At 44.4% G+C, this 14,744-nt stretch overlaps 1 protein-coding gene across 1 annotated transcript in view; it reads right to left on the bottom strand.

Moving 5' to 3' along the window:
* Positions 1 to 14,744, bottom strand: part of nfxl1 (nuclear transcription factor, X-box binding-like 1) — a 233,424-nt gene that overhangs the window by 101,932 nt on the left and 116,748 nt on the right. The window contains exon 15 of the mRNA XM_070870141.1: positions 12,507 to 12,528. Coding sequence (XP_070726242.1) covers positions 12,507 to 12,528 — 22 coding nt within the window. The remainder of the gene's footprint in view (positions 1 to 12,506; positions 12,529 to 14,744) is intronic.

Raw genomic sequence — 14,744 nt, 5'->3', positions numbered from 1 at the left:
TAGTGCCTTTAAGTTTGGTTTTTTACTTTTTTTTCCTGCTCGTTTCTCCTCTCCTTCAAACTCACTTTCTTTATTTTTGCTTTATAGTTCCAGCTTTACTTCCCTCCCTACTGAATCTATTTTCAGGTTCCCATCCCCCGCCAAGCTAGTTTAAACCCTCCCCAACAGCACGAGCAACTCCCCCCCCACCCCACCGCGAGGACATTGGTCCCGGCTCTGTTGAGGTGCAACCTGTCCGGCTTGTACAAGTCCCACCTCCCCCAGAAGCAGTCCCAATGCCTCAGGAAGCTAAAGCCCTCCCGCCTGCACCATCTCTCCAGCCACGTATTCATCTGCTCTATCCTCCTATTTCTGTACTCACTAGCTCGTGACACTGGGAATAATCTGAAGACTACTACCTTTGAGGTCCTGCTTTTTAAATCTCTCTCCTAGCTCCCTAAACTCTGCCTGCAGGACCTTATCCCTCTTCCACCCTATGTCATTGGTACCGATGTGGACCACGACCTCTGGCTGTTCACCCTCTCCCCTCAGAATGCCCTGCAGTCGCTCAGTGACATCCTTGACCCTGGCACCAGGGAGGCAACATACCATCCTGGAGTCACGCCTGCGGCCGCAGAAACACCTGTCTGCTCCCCTGACTATCGAATCCCCTATCACTATAGCTCTTCCATTCTTCTTCCTCCCACCCTCCACCCCCCCCATGCAGCTGAGCCACCCGTGATGCCATGGACTTGGCTCTGGCTGCACTCCCCAGAGCCACCATCACCCCCACCGGTATTCAGAACAGAATAACGGTTGGAGAGCGAGGTGGACTCTGGACTCCTGCACTACCTGCCTAGTTCTCCTCTTCTGTCTGGCAGTCACCCACTCCCTATCTGCCTGCACACTCTTAAGCTGTGGGGTGACCGCCTCTAGAAACGTGCTATCCACGTTGCTCTCCGTCGCGCGGATGCACTGCGGTGACTCCAGCCGCTGCTCAAGCTCCAAAACACGGAGCTAGAGTTGGTGCAGCTGGAGACACCTCCTGCACACATGGTCGCCCCGGCTGCGTGAAGCATCCAGGATTTCCCAAATGCCACAGGATATGCAATCCACAGGACTGAGCTGCCCTGCCATCTCTAGTTACACTCGCAACTATCAAGTAGAACCTCTAAGTTCTAAACCTTAGCAAAACACACTCAGCAAACAGCCAATTTAATTATTTGTTCTCCTTAGATAATAAAGATCACATATTTAATTGCAGTTCCTAAACTACAACAATGCTAAAGGTTTCTTAAAGATAAAAGAAAAAATACTCACCAATCCATCAGCCAATCACTTACCTGCTTGGCACACTTCGATTTCAATTTTTTTTTTTAAAAACCTTCTGCCCCTGCTGCAGCTGGCCTCCTTCCGACTGCCGCTGCTCCAAACTGTCGCCGTCCTATTTACTCCCGCGCCCGCTCCGCTCTCGCAATGCTGGCCTCCTCCCGACTGCCACTGCTCCAGACTGCTGCCGCCCTTTACACTCCTGCTCTGCTCTCACGATGCTGGTCTCCTCCCGACTGCCACTGCTCCAGACTGCTGCCGCCCTTTACACGCCCGCTCTGCTCTCGCAATGCTGGCCTCCTCCCGACTGCCACTGCTCCAGACTGCCGCCGCCCTTTACACGCCCGCTCTGCTCTCGCGATGCTGGTCTCCTCCCGACTGCCACTGCTCCAAACTGTCGCCGCTCTTTATACTCCTGCGTCGGCTCCGCTCTTGCAATGCTGGCCTCCTCCCGGAGGTTACAGCTGCATTTTCATTCTATGCCTCCGGATCGTTTCAAGCTACAACTGGAGATGTGTGCGCCATCTCTCAACATGCAAGACATGTCTCCATTCACCAGGTCACGACTGCACTGTATGTATGGAGGAATGACTTCATCAAGTTCCCAATGACCGCCCAAGCAATCCATGACAGGGCTGTGAGGTTCTCGAGGATTGCTAGCTTCCCAAAGGTACAGGGCTGCATTGATTGTACCCACATCGCCTTGCGAGCACCTTTGGAAGATGCCGAGCTGTTCACGAATAGAAAAGGCTTCCACTCCATTAATGCGCAGCTCGTGTGTGACAACATGCATTGCATCATGTCAGTCGATGAAAGATATCCTGGCAGCACCCACGATGCATTCATCCTACATGACAGCGTTATATCTGACATGTTTGAGCAGCAGTCAGAAGGGCAGAGCTAGCTACTGGGAAACAAAGGGTATGGCCACGCCACCTGGCTCATGATGCCCCTACACGTAACCCGGACGGAAAGCTGACCATCAATACACAACATGTCGCACATTACAACGTGCAGCATGAGAGAGAGGACCATTGGCATCTTGAAACAGCATTTACAATGCCTGGACCATTTCGGAGGCTACTTGCAATACTCCAGAGATTGTCGGTCAGTTCATTGTTGTGTGCTGCATGACTTAGCACTCCTGAGGCAGTAGCAGCTGGCAGAGGAAGAAGACCCACCTGCGATGAGAGTGGCTGATGATAATGATTTTGAAGATGTAGGTGACGAGCAGGAGGTGGTGGTGGAGGATGATGACGAGGATGAGGAAACCATGCAAGTACCCGAGGCTGGAGCACTAGGTTGGAGGAGGGCGGGCCATCGCGTTCCTTTAACGACTGCTCGAGCCGTGCGCCAGCAGCTCATCCGTGAACGCTTTACTGATGCCTGAGAGCTCAGCGACAACTATTCTGCATGGACATGTTTATTTTTTGGAGCTGTTCCATAATGTTGTGTGGTGTTAATGGAACATGATTCAGTTTTAATGTAAAATATATTTTATTCAGAAGTTTACAATGTACTTAACTTTAGTGTCATACAATTATTCTTGTATCAAACTTTACTTTAATATGACTCCTTAAGATCACAAAAACTTTATCACTTATACAGTTGTAAATTTACAGAACTTACAAAAAACTTTCAATTTGAAAACAGTTACAACAGTAACATCAACAACAGCAGCAAAAAAAGGCTGCACCCATTTCTCATCCCCCTGAGTCTAACACCACCTGCCGCGCTTGGTCTTGGGATGCTCCACCACTCCTACCTGCAGGCTGTGGCACAGTCATTTTGGTCTTGTTTAATGTGCACTTCTTGATGGGTGGTGGTAGTGGTGGGGGGGTCAGGTGTTAATGTGGAGGGCCCAGCTTGGGTCTCTTCAGAGGCTGGTGCGGGGATTGCAGTGGGAGTGACAGTTAATTCTGTCAATGGGCGCATGGTCTGGGTGTGTTCCCCTATTGCAGCAGCTAACTCACACATGCCCTCCCTCATGCACCCTCCGCGGACTGAAACATTCCCTCCCTGATGGCCTGTGTCATTGCCAGTGTCGTCCTTTCCACTACCTCTGACATTCCCTCCCTCATGATCACTGCTGTGCTTTGCATTACCTCTGACATTCACTCCCTCATGGACACTATTCCCTCACTGACCTTCCTGGACATCGTTCTCATTTCCTGTGTGATTGCTGTTACTTCTCCAGACAGTCCCGCTACTTCATCACTCAACCCACTGATGGTGTCCAGGAGTGATCGGGTAAGGTCAATGCTCTCCCCACTCAATGCCATGATCTGAACCATATCTGTTGCATCCTGCATCTCAGGAGCGTTGGCTCGGACAGTGGGGCCCTGGGTGTGCCTCTCGGTATCCCAGTGGGACCCGCATCGTTGGATGGTGGGGCCCTGGGTGTTACTTGCTGCATCCCACTACTGGGACCCGCAACCTCGGATTGCGAGAAACCATGGACTGTCCCAACAGAATTCAAAACACTAGTCATGGAATGGGGGAAACCATGGAATGTCCCACCTGAACTTAAATCAATAGTCATGGAAGGGGCTGGCAACTCCGATAACCGCACCTGCTCGAAATTCAGTATATAAGTGGTAGCTTCATCCAGCTGACCCAACTCCCCCTCACCCCCAAGTTGGTCTGGAGGGTTGACTTGGAAGATGTTCTCATGCTCAGGCTCGTCCGCGCAAGGTCTGAATCTTCTTCTGGATCTTCAGGATTGGCAACAGGTTCTGCAAAATATAACAGAACAGTCAAATGGTTAGCAGCAGAGGAGGGGACAGGATGAGTGGCATGAGCAGGCCAGGCAGCAGGTTGAAGGGCCACGATGAATTTTCAGGACTTACTCTCTCCCTCGAGTGTGGGCCCAGCTTGTGCAGTACTGATTGTTTTTCTCCAGGTAGGACCCATCAAAGCAGCAACCCTCTCTTCCAAGCGTGTCAGTAGGTGCAGATTTGGCAGGCCTCCTCCTGTTCGATTTCTTTCCCTTTTGTTGTGGGACAATTTCTTCTGCAAAGATGAAAATGCAACTTTTTAAAGAGAGGGTGTCTTTCTGCTGGGTGGGAGATATACAGCTGGTCACATTTACAATTGCAATTGCATTGAATAATTGAAAATATTACTTACACTAACTACTTGACCAAGGTCCTGCCATTTCTTTTTACACTGGCTTCCAGATCTCGGTATTCACCAATGCGCAGAAATCTTCTGCAACTTGGTTCCAGCGTTTCTTCATTTCTTTGGGTGGCACTTTTGTGAGACCTCTGCTGGTATCCAGCTTCTGCCATCTGTTCTCAATGACATTAACTAGTATCGCCACCACTTCATGCAAGAAATTCTTTGTTCTTGGTGCATGTTGCTGCATTGTTGGAGCTGCTCTGAGACACTCACAGCACTTTGACAGAGTGATTTTTCCAAACACACAGTCCTTATTTTGCATGCAGCAGTGATTTTTACAAATACAGCACTCCTTCTGGCACTTCTGCTCGCATGCAGCACTGATTTTACCAAACAGAGCACAGCTTCTTGAATTCAGCAGTTATTTTCCTACCACAGCACTCCTTCTGGCACCAAAACACAAGCAGCGAGCTAGCTCCTTAAAAATGGTCGCTTGCCAACTCTCAGCGCTGTTGCTCATACACGGACATCACCAGCAGACTCCACTGCGCATGTGCAGACATCCCGGCACATTTGAGCGCAGAACGCAGGCTCCACCCAGATTTGACTGGCCATGCTGCGTGACTGCAGTGAAGAGGCCGGACAGCGGCCAAAGTTGCAAAAAGTTTTTCCGGCGCTCCTCGGAACGTCGATAAGCGCCAGAACTCGGTAAGTGTGCCGAAAAATGGGCTCGGCCAAAATTGAGGCCTTTTATACTCCATCTGCCAAATTTTTGCCCACTCACTTAGCCTGTCTATATCCCTTTGCAGATTTATTGTGTCCTCCTCACAATTTGCTTTCCCACCCATCTTTGTATCAGCAAACTTGGCTACATTACACTAGGTCCCTTCATCCAAGTTGTTAATATAGATTGTAAATAGTTGAGGCCCCAGCACCGATTCCTGCGGCACCCCACTAGTTACTGCTTGCCAACCGGAAAATGACCCATTTATCCTGACTCTCTATTTTCTGTTAATTAGCCAATATATATCCATGCTAATATATTATGCCCAATCCTGTGAACTTTTATCTTCTGCAGTAACCTTTTATGTGGCACCTTATAGAAAGCCTTCTGGAAATCCAAATACTCCACATCCACTGGTTCCCCCTTATCCACCCTGCTCGTTACATCCTCAAAGAACTCCAGAAAATTTGTCAAACATGATTTCCCTTTCATAAAACCATGCTGACTCTGCTTGATTGAATTATGCTTTTCCAAATGTCCTGCTGCTGCTTCCTTAATAATGGAGTCCAGTATTTTCCCAACGATCAATGTTAGGCTAACTGGTCTATAGTTTCCTGCTTTCTGTCTGCCTCCTGCTTTAAATAGGAGCGTTACATTTGCGGTTTTCCAATCTGCTGGGACCTCCCCAGAATCCAGGGAATTTAGGTATATTCCAACCAATGCATCCATGATCTCTGCAGCCACTTCTTTTAACACCCTAGGATGTAAGCCATCAGGTCCAGGGACTTGTCAGCCTATAGTCCCATTATTTTACCGAGTACTACTTCTTTAGCAATAGTGATGGTATTAAGTTTCTCCCTTCCTATACCGCCTTGATTGTCCACTATTGGGATGTTTTTGGTGTCTTCCTACCGTGAAGACCAATACAAAATAATTGTTCAACATCTCTGGCATTTCCCTGTCCCCCATTATTAATTCTCCAGTCTCATCCTCTCTAGGGGACCAACATTTACTTTAGCCACTCTTTTCCTTTTTATGTACCTGTAGAAACTCTTACTATATTTCGTGCTAGTTTACTTTCATAATCTATCTTCCCTCTCTATCATTTTTTTCGTCGTTCTTTGCTGGCTTTTAAAAATGTCCCAATCCTCTGGTCTTCCACTTGTCTTGGCCACATTGTATGCCCTTGTTTTCAATTTGATACCATCCCTTATTTCCTTAGTTAGCCACGGATGGTTATCCCTTCTCTTACAATCTATCCTTCTCATTGGGATATATTTTTGTTGCGAGTTACGAAATATCTCCTTAAATGTGTGCCACTGCCTCTAAACGCAGGTCTTTCTACTTTTCATTTTTCCTGTTCCACCCTCTCCAAGATGCATATTAACCATCCATTCCTTGTCGTCCTGCAAAATGTTTGTTATCTTGCCAAAAAGACCCGCTCCATCCATGACCTTGCTCTGGATCACTCCACAACATCATGGGCTGAAATAATCCTGGCTGACGTGAAAGTTATCAAGGCCACCCTACCCGAGAACATGTTTCACTATGCTTCCTCCTTAAACTGCCATGGCTCCCATTTCCAGATCGCAAATTGGCCTGTCCCCTTTACTCCTCTGGGACTTTGTTTTTGTTTGAGCATCTGACTTTCTGCTACTCCTCTCATTTATTTTTTTAAGTCCTCATTCTCCCAAGGCCCTGGTGTGATTTCCCTTATTGAAATTTCTTTCTCATTCTCCTCACTTAGCCTTTGGCAGCAAGTGACTCCCCCACCCTTGAGGACTTCTAAATCTTCCAGGACGGTATTCAATTAAAAACAAGGGCATACAAAGTGGCCAAAACTAGTGGGAGGACAGAAGACTGGGAAGCTTTTAAAAGCCAGCAAAGAATGACTAAAAAAATTATTACAAAAGGGAAGATAGACTATGAAAGTAAACTAGCACGAAATATAAAAACAGATAGCAAGAGTTTCTATAGGTATATAAAAAGGAAAAGAGTGGCTAAAGTAAATGTTGGTCCCTTAGAGGAAGAGACCGGGGAATTAATAATGGGGAACATGGAGATGGCAGAAACTCTGAACAAATACTTTGTATCAGTCTTTACGGTAGAGGACACTAACAATATTCCGATAGTGGATAGTCAAGGGGCTATGGGGGGAGGAACTTAACAGAATCACAAACACTAAGGAGGTGGTACTGAGTAAGATAATGGGACTAAAGACAGATAAATCCCCTGGACCTGATGGCTTGCATCCTAGGGTCATAAGAGAAGTAGCGGCAGGGATAGTGGATTTTGGGGAGGTCCCAGCAGATTGGAAAACTGCAAATGTAACGCCCTTATTTAAAAAAGGAGGCAGACAAAAAGCAGGAAACTACAGACCAGTTAGCCTAACATCTGTGTTTGGGAAAATGTTGGAGTCCATTACTAAAGAAGCAGTAGCAGGACATTTGGAAAAGCAGAGTTAGCATGGATTTATGAAGGGGAAATCATGTTTGACAAATTTGCTGGAATTCTTTGAAGATGTAACAAACAGGGTGGATAAAGGGGAACCAGTGGATGTGATGTATTTGGACTTCCAGAAGGCATTTGACAAGGTGTTACACAAAAGGTTACTGCACAAGATAAAAGTTTACAGGGTTGGGGGTAATACATTAGCATGGATAGAGGATTGACTAACAGAAAACAGAGTCGGGATAAATGATTCATGCTCTGGTTGGCAATCAGTAACTAGTGGGGTGCTGCAGGGATCAGTGCTGGGACCCCAACTATTTACAATCTATATTAACGACTTAGAAGAAGGGACTGATTGTAAGGTAGCCAAGTTTGTTGATGATACAAAGATGGGAGGAAAAGTAATGTGTGAGGAGGACACAAAAAATCTGCAAAAGGACATAGACAGGCTAAGTGAGTGGGCAAAAATTTGGCAGATGGAGTATAATGTTGGAAAGTGTGAGGTCATGCACTTTGGTAGAAAAAAAATCAAAGAGCAAGTTAGTATTTAAATGGAGAAAGATTGCAAAGTGCTGCAGTACAGCACGACCTGTGGGTACTTGTGCATGAAACACAAAAAATTAATATGCAGGTACAGCAAGTGATCAGTAAGGCCAATGGAATCTTGGCCTTTATTGCAAAGGGGACGGAGTATAAAAGCAGAGAGGTTTTGCTACAGTTGTACAGGGTATTGGTGAGGCAACACCTGGAATACTGCATGCAGTTTTGGTTTCCATATTTTCGAAAGGATATACTTGCTTTGGAGGCAGTTCAGAGAAGGTTCACAAGGTTGATTCCAGAGATGAGGGGGTCGACTTATGAGGAAAGGTAGAGTAGGTTGGGCCTCTATTCATTGGAATTCAGAAGATTGAGAGCTGATCTTATCAAAACGTATAAGATTATGAGGGGGTTTGACAAGGTGGATGCAGAGAGGATGTTTCCACTGATGGGAGAGACTAGAACTAGAGGACATAATCTTAGAATAATGGCCCGTCCATTTAAAATGGAGAGGAGGAGAAATTTCTTCTCAGAGGGTTGTAAACCTGTGGAATTCGCTGCCTCAGAGAGCTGTAGAAGCTGGGATATTGAAAAATTTATCAATTTATAAATTTAAGACAGAAATAGACAGTTTCTTAAACGATAAGGGGATAAGGGGTTATAGGGAACAGGCAGGGAAGTGGAGCCGAGTCCATGATCAGATCAGTCATGATCTTATTGAATGGCGGAGCAGGCTCGAGAGGCCATATGGCCTTCTCCTGTTCCTATTTCTTATGTTCTTATGCTTCTTCTCAGATTTTTCTGCCCTTTTGCATTCACTCAAACATACTGTGCACCTTAACTCTCTCATATTTACTCCAGGATCATCATAGAAAATAACAACCCTAAACTAACCTTTGCACTACAATTTAGCTCCTACAGCCTGCATTCCCTTGCCCCCTCCATCTTTATTTCTAATGCCAAGTGCAAGGAGCTTATGGATTTCTTTACCTCCAAAATTGGGACCATCAGCCTCCTCTATATAGTTGTCCCCAAAAAATACCTTTGCAATGGCTTATCTGCCTTTTCTCATACAAACACCTCTAGCATCTCCAAAACTTCAATCCTTGACCACCTCCATGACATACTGCCTTGGTGAAATTATCTATTGGCAAGGGGTCAATTTCTAAATGTTTGCTGGTGACACACAGCTTTACTGTGCTGCCACCATCAATGACTGCTGCTTAGTTGTACCAACTGCCTGACATCAAGTCACGGATACGTTAGAACCTCCAAGATAACATTTGGTTCCCACCAAAAATTTCACACCTTAAGCCTCTTTCTTCTCCAATGGTCCACAACCGGTGCCCTGTTGATGAGCTGATGAGTTCACACCAATTATCTCATTACTCTTCTTTAAACAATGTTGCACACAAAGTTTAAATTTGCATCTAAAAGTGTCATTCAGGGGGTGCCATTCATTTGATTGGCAGTTTAATTCAATTATGTGTAAAATGAAGTCAGTTCATTCAAATTTTTGTGGCAGCTTGCAGTCTTTACCTACATCAATCCAAATACACAGAATAGGTATTAACAGCTAAGCAACTGTAACTGTTTTGAATCAGGGCAAAAAAAATGCATTTGAAGTTTTAATAAATCAGCAATCTTATTTTTTTTTTAAACTATAATTTTCAATACTTGGGATGAAAGACCAGAAGAGATGCAATTTCCCATGTGTTCTAATGGGGGCGGGGGGATAACAGTTTATACTGTCTGCCTGCAATACCCAAAGACATTAATTTTTCATACATTACTCAGATTTCCCTATACAACCACTCGCTGATGTGCATACCTAATGTTTTAGCAGTGATGATCAAAATGGCAGGCCTCCAGAGAATAGATTTCACAGAGCCAAGTAGGTAGGAGCTCCTTAACAATTCCTATTCCAGATAGGGGAAGGCAGTATTTTATTCTCAAAATATGAGCCCGCCCCCTCCCACCCCCCATTCCACCAAGCACAATGGTTAGCTTAAGAATTCAAATTGTTTTAAAACTTCAATTATAGCCCAGGATGAATTTTCATATCCTCTTTCTAATACCCCCTTTATGTAATATTAGCTGTCCAAACCGGCTTAAATTGCCAAAACAGGCGGAGGTGGCTGGTAATGCCCCCTTTTGAACAAAACAAAACAAAACTAAACGTAAAAAATCCTCACTAACTCACTTACACTGGCACAAATTGAATGTGCAAAATGGGGATTTTTAAGATACTCCAGAAAAATCAAGTTGCTCCAAAAAAAACAGAGCAATTCCTGGGCAATTTTGGGCCCATAATTTCTCCTGTCTCAGCCTCAAAGTGACTAACACTTACTTTTGCTACTCTCTTCCTTTTTACATATTTGTAGAAGCGCTTACAATCTGTTTTTATATTTCTTGCTAGTTTACTCTCATTCTATTTTCTCCCTTTTTATCATTTTTTTTTAAGTCATCCTTTGCTGGTTTCTAAAGCTTTTCCAATCTTCAGGCTTACTACTATTCTTTGCAACATTATAAGCCTCTTTTTTAAAATCTAATACTATCCTCAACTCCTTTGGTTAGCCACAGATGGATCACTTTCCCTCCCCCCTCCCCGAGGAGCTTTTATTTCTCAATGGAATGTATATTTTGAGAGAATTTTGGAATATTTCTTTAAATGGTTGCCGCTGCTTATCTACCATCATATTTTTTAATCTAATTTTCCAATCTACCTATGCCAACTTCCCCTCGCCCCTCAGCAATTGGCTTTAAGTTTAGGACTCTAGTTATTACTTAAGTATTTCTCACTCAAACTCCATGTGCAATTCTATATTATGATCATTCTTTGCCAGAGGATCCTTTTCTATGACTTTACTAATTAACCATGTCTTATTATACAATACAAGATCTAAAATAGCCTGTTCGCTGGTTGGTTCCATGACGTATTGTTCTAGGAAACTGTCTCAAACATATTCCATCAACTCATCCTCCAGACTAACTTTGCCAATTTGATTTTCCTAGTCTATAAGAGTAAAGACCCCCACGATTATTGCATTACCTTTATTACAAGCTTCTATTATTTCTTGATTAATACTATGTCCAACGGTATAACTACTGTTCAGGGGCCTGCAAACTACTCCCATCAGTGTTTTCTGCCCCTTGTTATTTCTTATCTCCATCCATACTGATTCTACTTACTGATCTTCCAAACCAAGATCCTTTCATCTACTATCCTTATGTCATCCTTTATCAGGGCTACTCCTCTTCCTTTGCCATTCTGCCTGTCTTTTCGATATGTCAAGTACCCTGGAATATTTAGTTCACAAATTTGGTCGCCTTGCAACTATATATCTCTGTAATGGCTATTAAATAAAACCCATTTATCTCTATTTGTACCATTAATTTGTCTATCTTTTTACAAATGCTTTGTGCATTCAGATTAGAGCCTGCTGAGGTTGTTTCCCCTGACTAGAACTAGATGTCAGAGTCTCAGGATAAGGGGTAGGCCATTTAGGACAGAGATGAGGAGGAATTCCTTCACTCAGAGGATTGTGAATCTTTGGAATTTTCAGCCCCAGAGGGCTGATAATGCTAAGTCTTTGAATATATTCAAGGCTGAGATAGATAGATTTTGAGAGTCTAAGAGAATCAAGGGAAATGGAGATCTGGCAGGAAAGTAGAGTTGAGGTCGATGATCACCCACGATCTTATTGAATGGCAATACAGGTTCGAGGAGCCGTACTGCCTACTCCTGTACCTATTCCTTTCTTATGTTCTTATTTAATTCTCGGATCTGCTTGTTGCTATGTCAATGTGCATGTGGCTCAGGTAACAATTCCGAGATTATTGCCTCAGCAGAACCTCATTCCTAGTTCTACCTATTTTGTTGGTTCCTACATGGACCACGAGAACTGGATCCTTCCCCCTTCCACTCCAAATTCTTCTCCAGCCGCAAAGAGATATCCTTAACCCTGGCACCGAGGAGGCAGCACAGCCTTCGGAACTCCTGGTCGCAGCTGCAGAGAACAGTATTCTATCCCCCTGACTATACTGTCCGCTACCACGACAATACCAACAATGTCCCATTGAAGTAAAAATGGGGTAAAACTGTGACGTAAAATATATTTAAAGCAGGAAAAGTTTGTTTTAAATTTAAAAAACTTACCTTCTTTTGTACCTGCCCACGCACCCCCCACAAATCAGAGAAAAGTTCAGAGTTCTGCCAAAATCTGACCTCAACAATCACCAGTCTGTAACAACCCAGTCTTAGCAGATGTATCTTCAGTCTAATTTATAAGAAATCCACACTGAATTCTCATGAATCAAATGCCTAATTGCATATTTTACCTTTAATGATTGTTTTTGGGCTCACCTCATGTTTTCCAAGACAAGACCTGCAAGACAAAATAATGAAACCTATTAAAGATTTAAATAACCAAACAAAAATTCAAAATGTTACTCTATTTATGAATCATATGTATGAAATCAATGCAAATGTTCATTCAGTAACTATATGTCTAGTTACCTAAAATCATTCAAAATAACGGAGTAGAGACAAAATAAAAGAGCATTGGTTAGTTGCTTTCCTGCACTATTTTCTCTCTTTTACAATCACCATGCACATCTTTATAAAACATGGTAGTGACCTCACTTTGTCACAAACATTTCTTCAGAAACTTTGAGAGTTATTTCCTAAGTAAGTGCTGTCAAATTACATTTGAAAATTACATGTAGTGCATCAATGATGTTTTGATATGCGCTGCCAGTGGCAAGATTCCGTCATCAACATTTACTCTGATAATTGCCTTTACAGCCCCGATATTTACAGGGAGACTGGAAAGGAGTGGCAGCAACTTTTAGCAGCTGGGAAACCCGGAAATACAGGGAATGTGGAGGTCCTGCCGAATTTGACATCAGGACCTAATTTAAATTTTTTTTCTCCATTTCTCACCCGGCAGCCGGCTAGATGGAGATGCTGCCTGGCCGGCTGTCGGGCAGGAAGGTCGATGCCAGATCGTAGGGGGCGACAGTCAGCGCTGGATCACGGAAGGGGGGGGGGGGGGGGGGGGGGAATGGGTCATGGGAGGGACAGTCAGATTCAGAGGCTGGAGGGTGGACGGATCGTCAGGGTGGGGCAGTCAAATCGCAGCACGTTAGCTTCAAGGCTTGGGGGAAGTGCTCCTGCTCCTCTTGGCCCACAAGCAGTGCCGATAAAGCACATACCTGATGGATCCGGCAGTTCTTGCCTCCCTTCAGCTTCTGTGTTTCCCGAGCCCATGGCCTTTAAATCCAAATAGCTGTTAAAATATGAGGCATGCAGCCTCATTAACATAGTAAAATAACTGACCCACCTCTCAAGAGGTTACTCGCCTGTCCTGGTTTCTCGGTGGGGTCAGTCTTCCCATTTTTAAGAATTTAATTGCTCCACCCCTGCACACCCATCCTGGGGGGTTAAAATATCCCCCTTAATATCTAGTGTTTATGCTTGCACTACATCAAAACCGAGCCTTGGTCTCAAATTTTCATGTTAAAATTCTGAAAGCATTAATTGTATAAATATGCACAATAGTAAGGCTGGGAGGAAGTTTGACTTAATTTGGTTTGAGGCCAAAAGTCTTGTTCTCCTTTTTCAAAAATGGATTATCGCCAAGAGCAAAGGTAATCTCTTGCTTCATTTCTCTACTACCAAAAATCTTCAAGCCCTCTACCTTGTCCCTTCTACCATCACCTGCCTCATGCTGCTTCCCCATTTCTCCTCAGACCAAATTGCTCCTCGCCCCATTCCAACTCCAGCCCTGAACTCGTGTCTCTCTCGGCTTACTCCACCATTCCGACAATCCTCTCCAAGCTTATCTTACCCACGAGACATAACCTCTTGCTTACTCAGCCACATTGCCACTAAACTCCAACCAACTTATCTTCCTGGCTCCTGTTTTAGCTGCTACAGTAAAAGTTTTTTTTTGCCAGGCACTGTATTCATACTTTTCAAAACTACCATCACCATCTCACTCTTCAGACCCTCTATCCTGGTTAACTACTGTTCCATCTCAAACCTCCCTGAACATGTTATAATCTCCAGATGTGTGTTCATCTCTCACAACTGTCTGTTGGAATCCCTCCAATCAGATTTCCACACCTCCCAAATCACTGAAATATGCTAAGCAAGGGTATAAATGACATTCTCTGTGACTGTGACCATGACCATGCCGCATTATTCCTCCTTGGTTTCTCTGCAATCTTCGACACAGTTGTTCTTCCCCCAATGCCTCTCCTTCATTTGTCCAGGTTGGTGGGGCTGCCCTCATTGGTTCCGATTGATAGTCAAATCATAGAATCTTACAGCACAGGAGGCCATTCGGCTTGTCGTAAGAACATAAGAATTAGCAGATGGATTGGCCATGCGGCCCCTCAAGCCTGCTCCACCATTCAGCAGGATCATGGCTGACCTCAACTAACTTTCCATATCCCTTGATTCTTCTAGAGTCCAAAAATCTATATATCTTAGACTTGAACATACTCAACAATTCATCATCCACAGCTCTTTGGGGTAGAGAATAACAAAGATTCATAACCCTGAGTGAAGAAATTCCTTCTCATCTCAGTCTTAAAT

This window comes from Pristiophorus japonicus, chromosome 2 (assembly GCF_044704955.1).
Source record: "Pristiophorus japonicus isolate sPriJap1 chromosome 2, sPriJap1.hap1, whole genome shotgun sequence".
NCBI lineage: Eukaryota > Metazoa > Chordata > Chondrichthyes > Pristiophoridae > Pristiophorus > Pristiophorus japonicus.
This window is presented reverse-complemented; position numbering and strand designations above follow the sequence as displayed.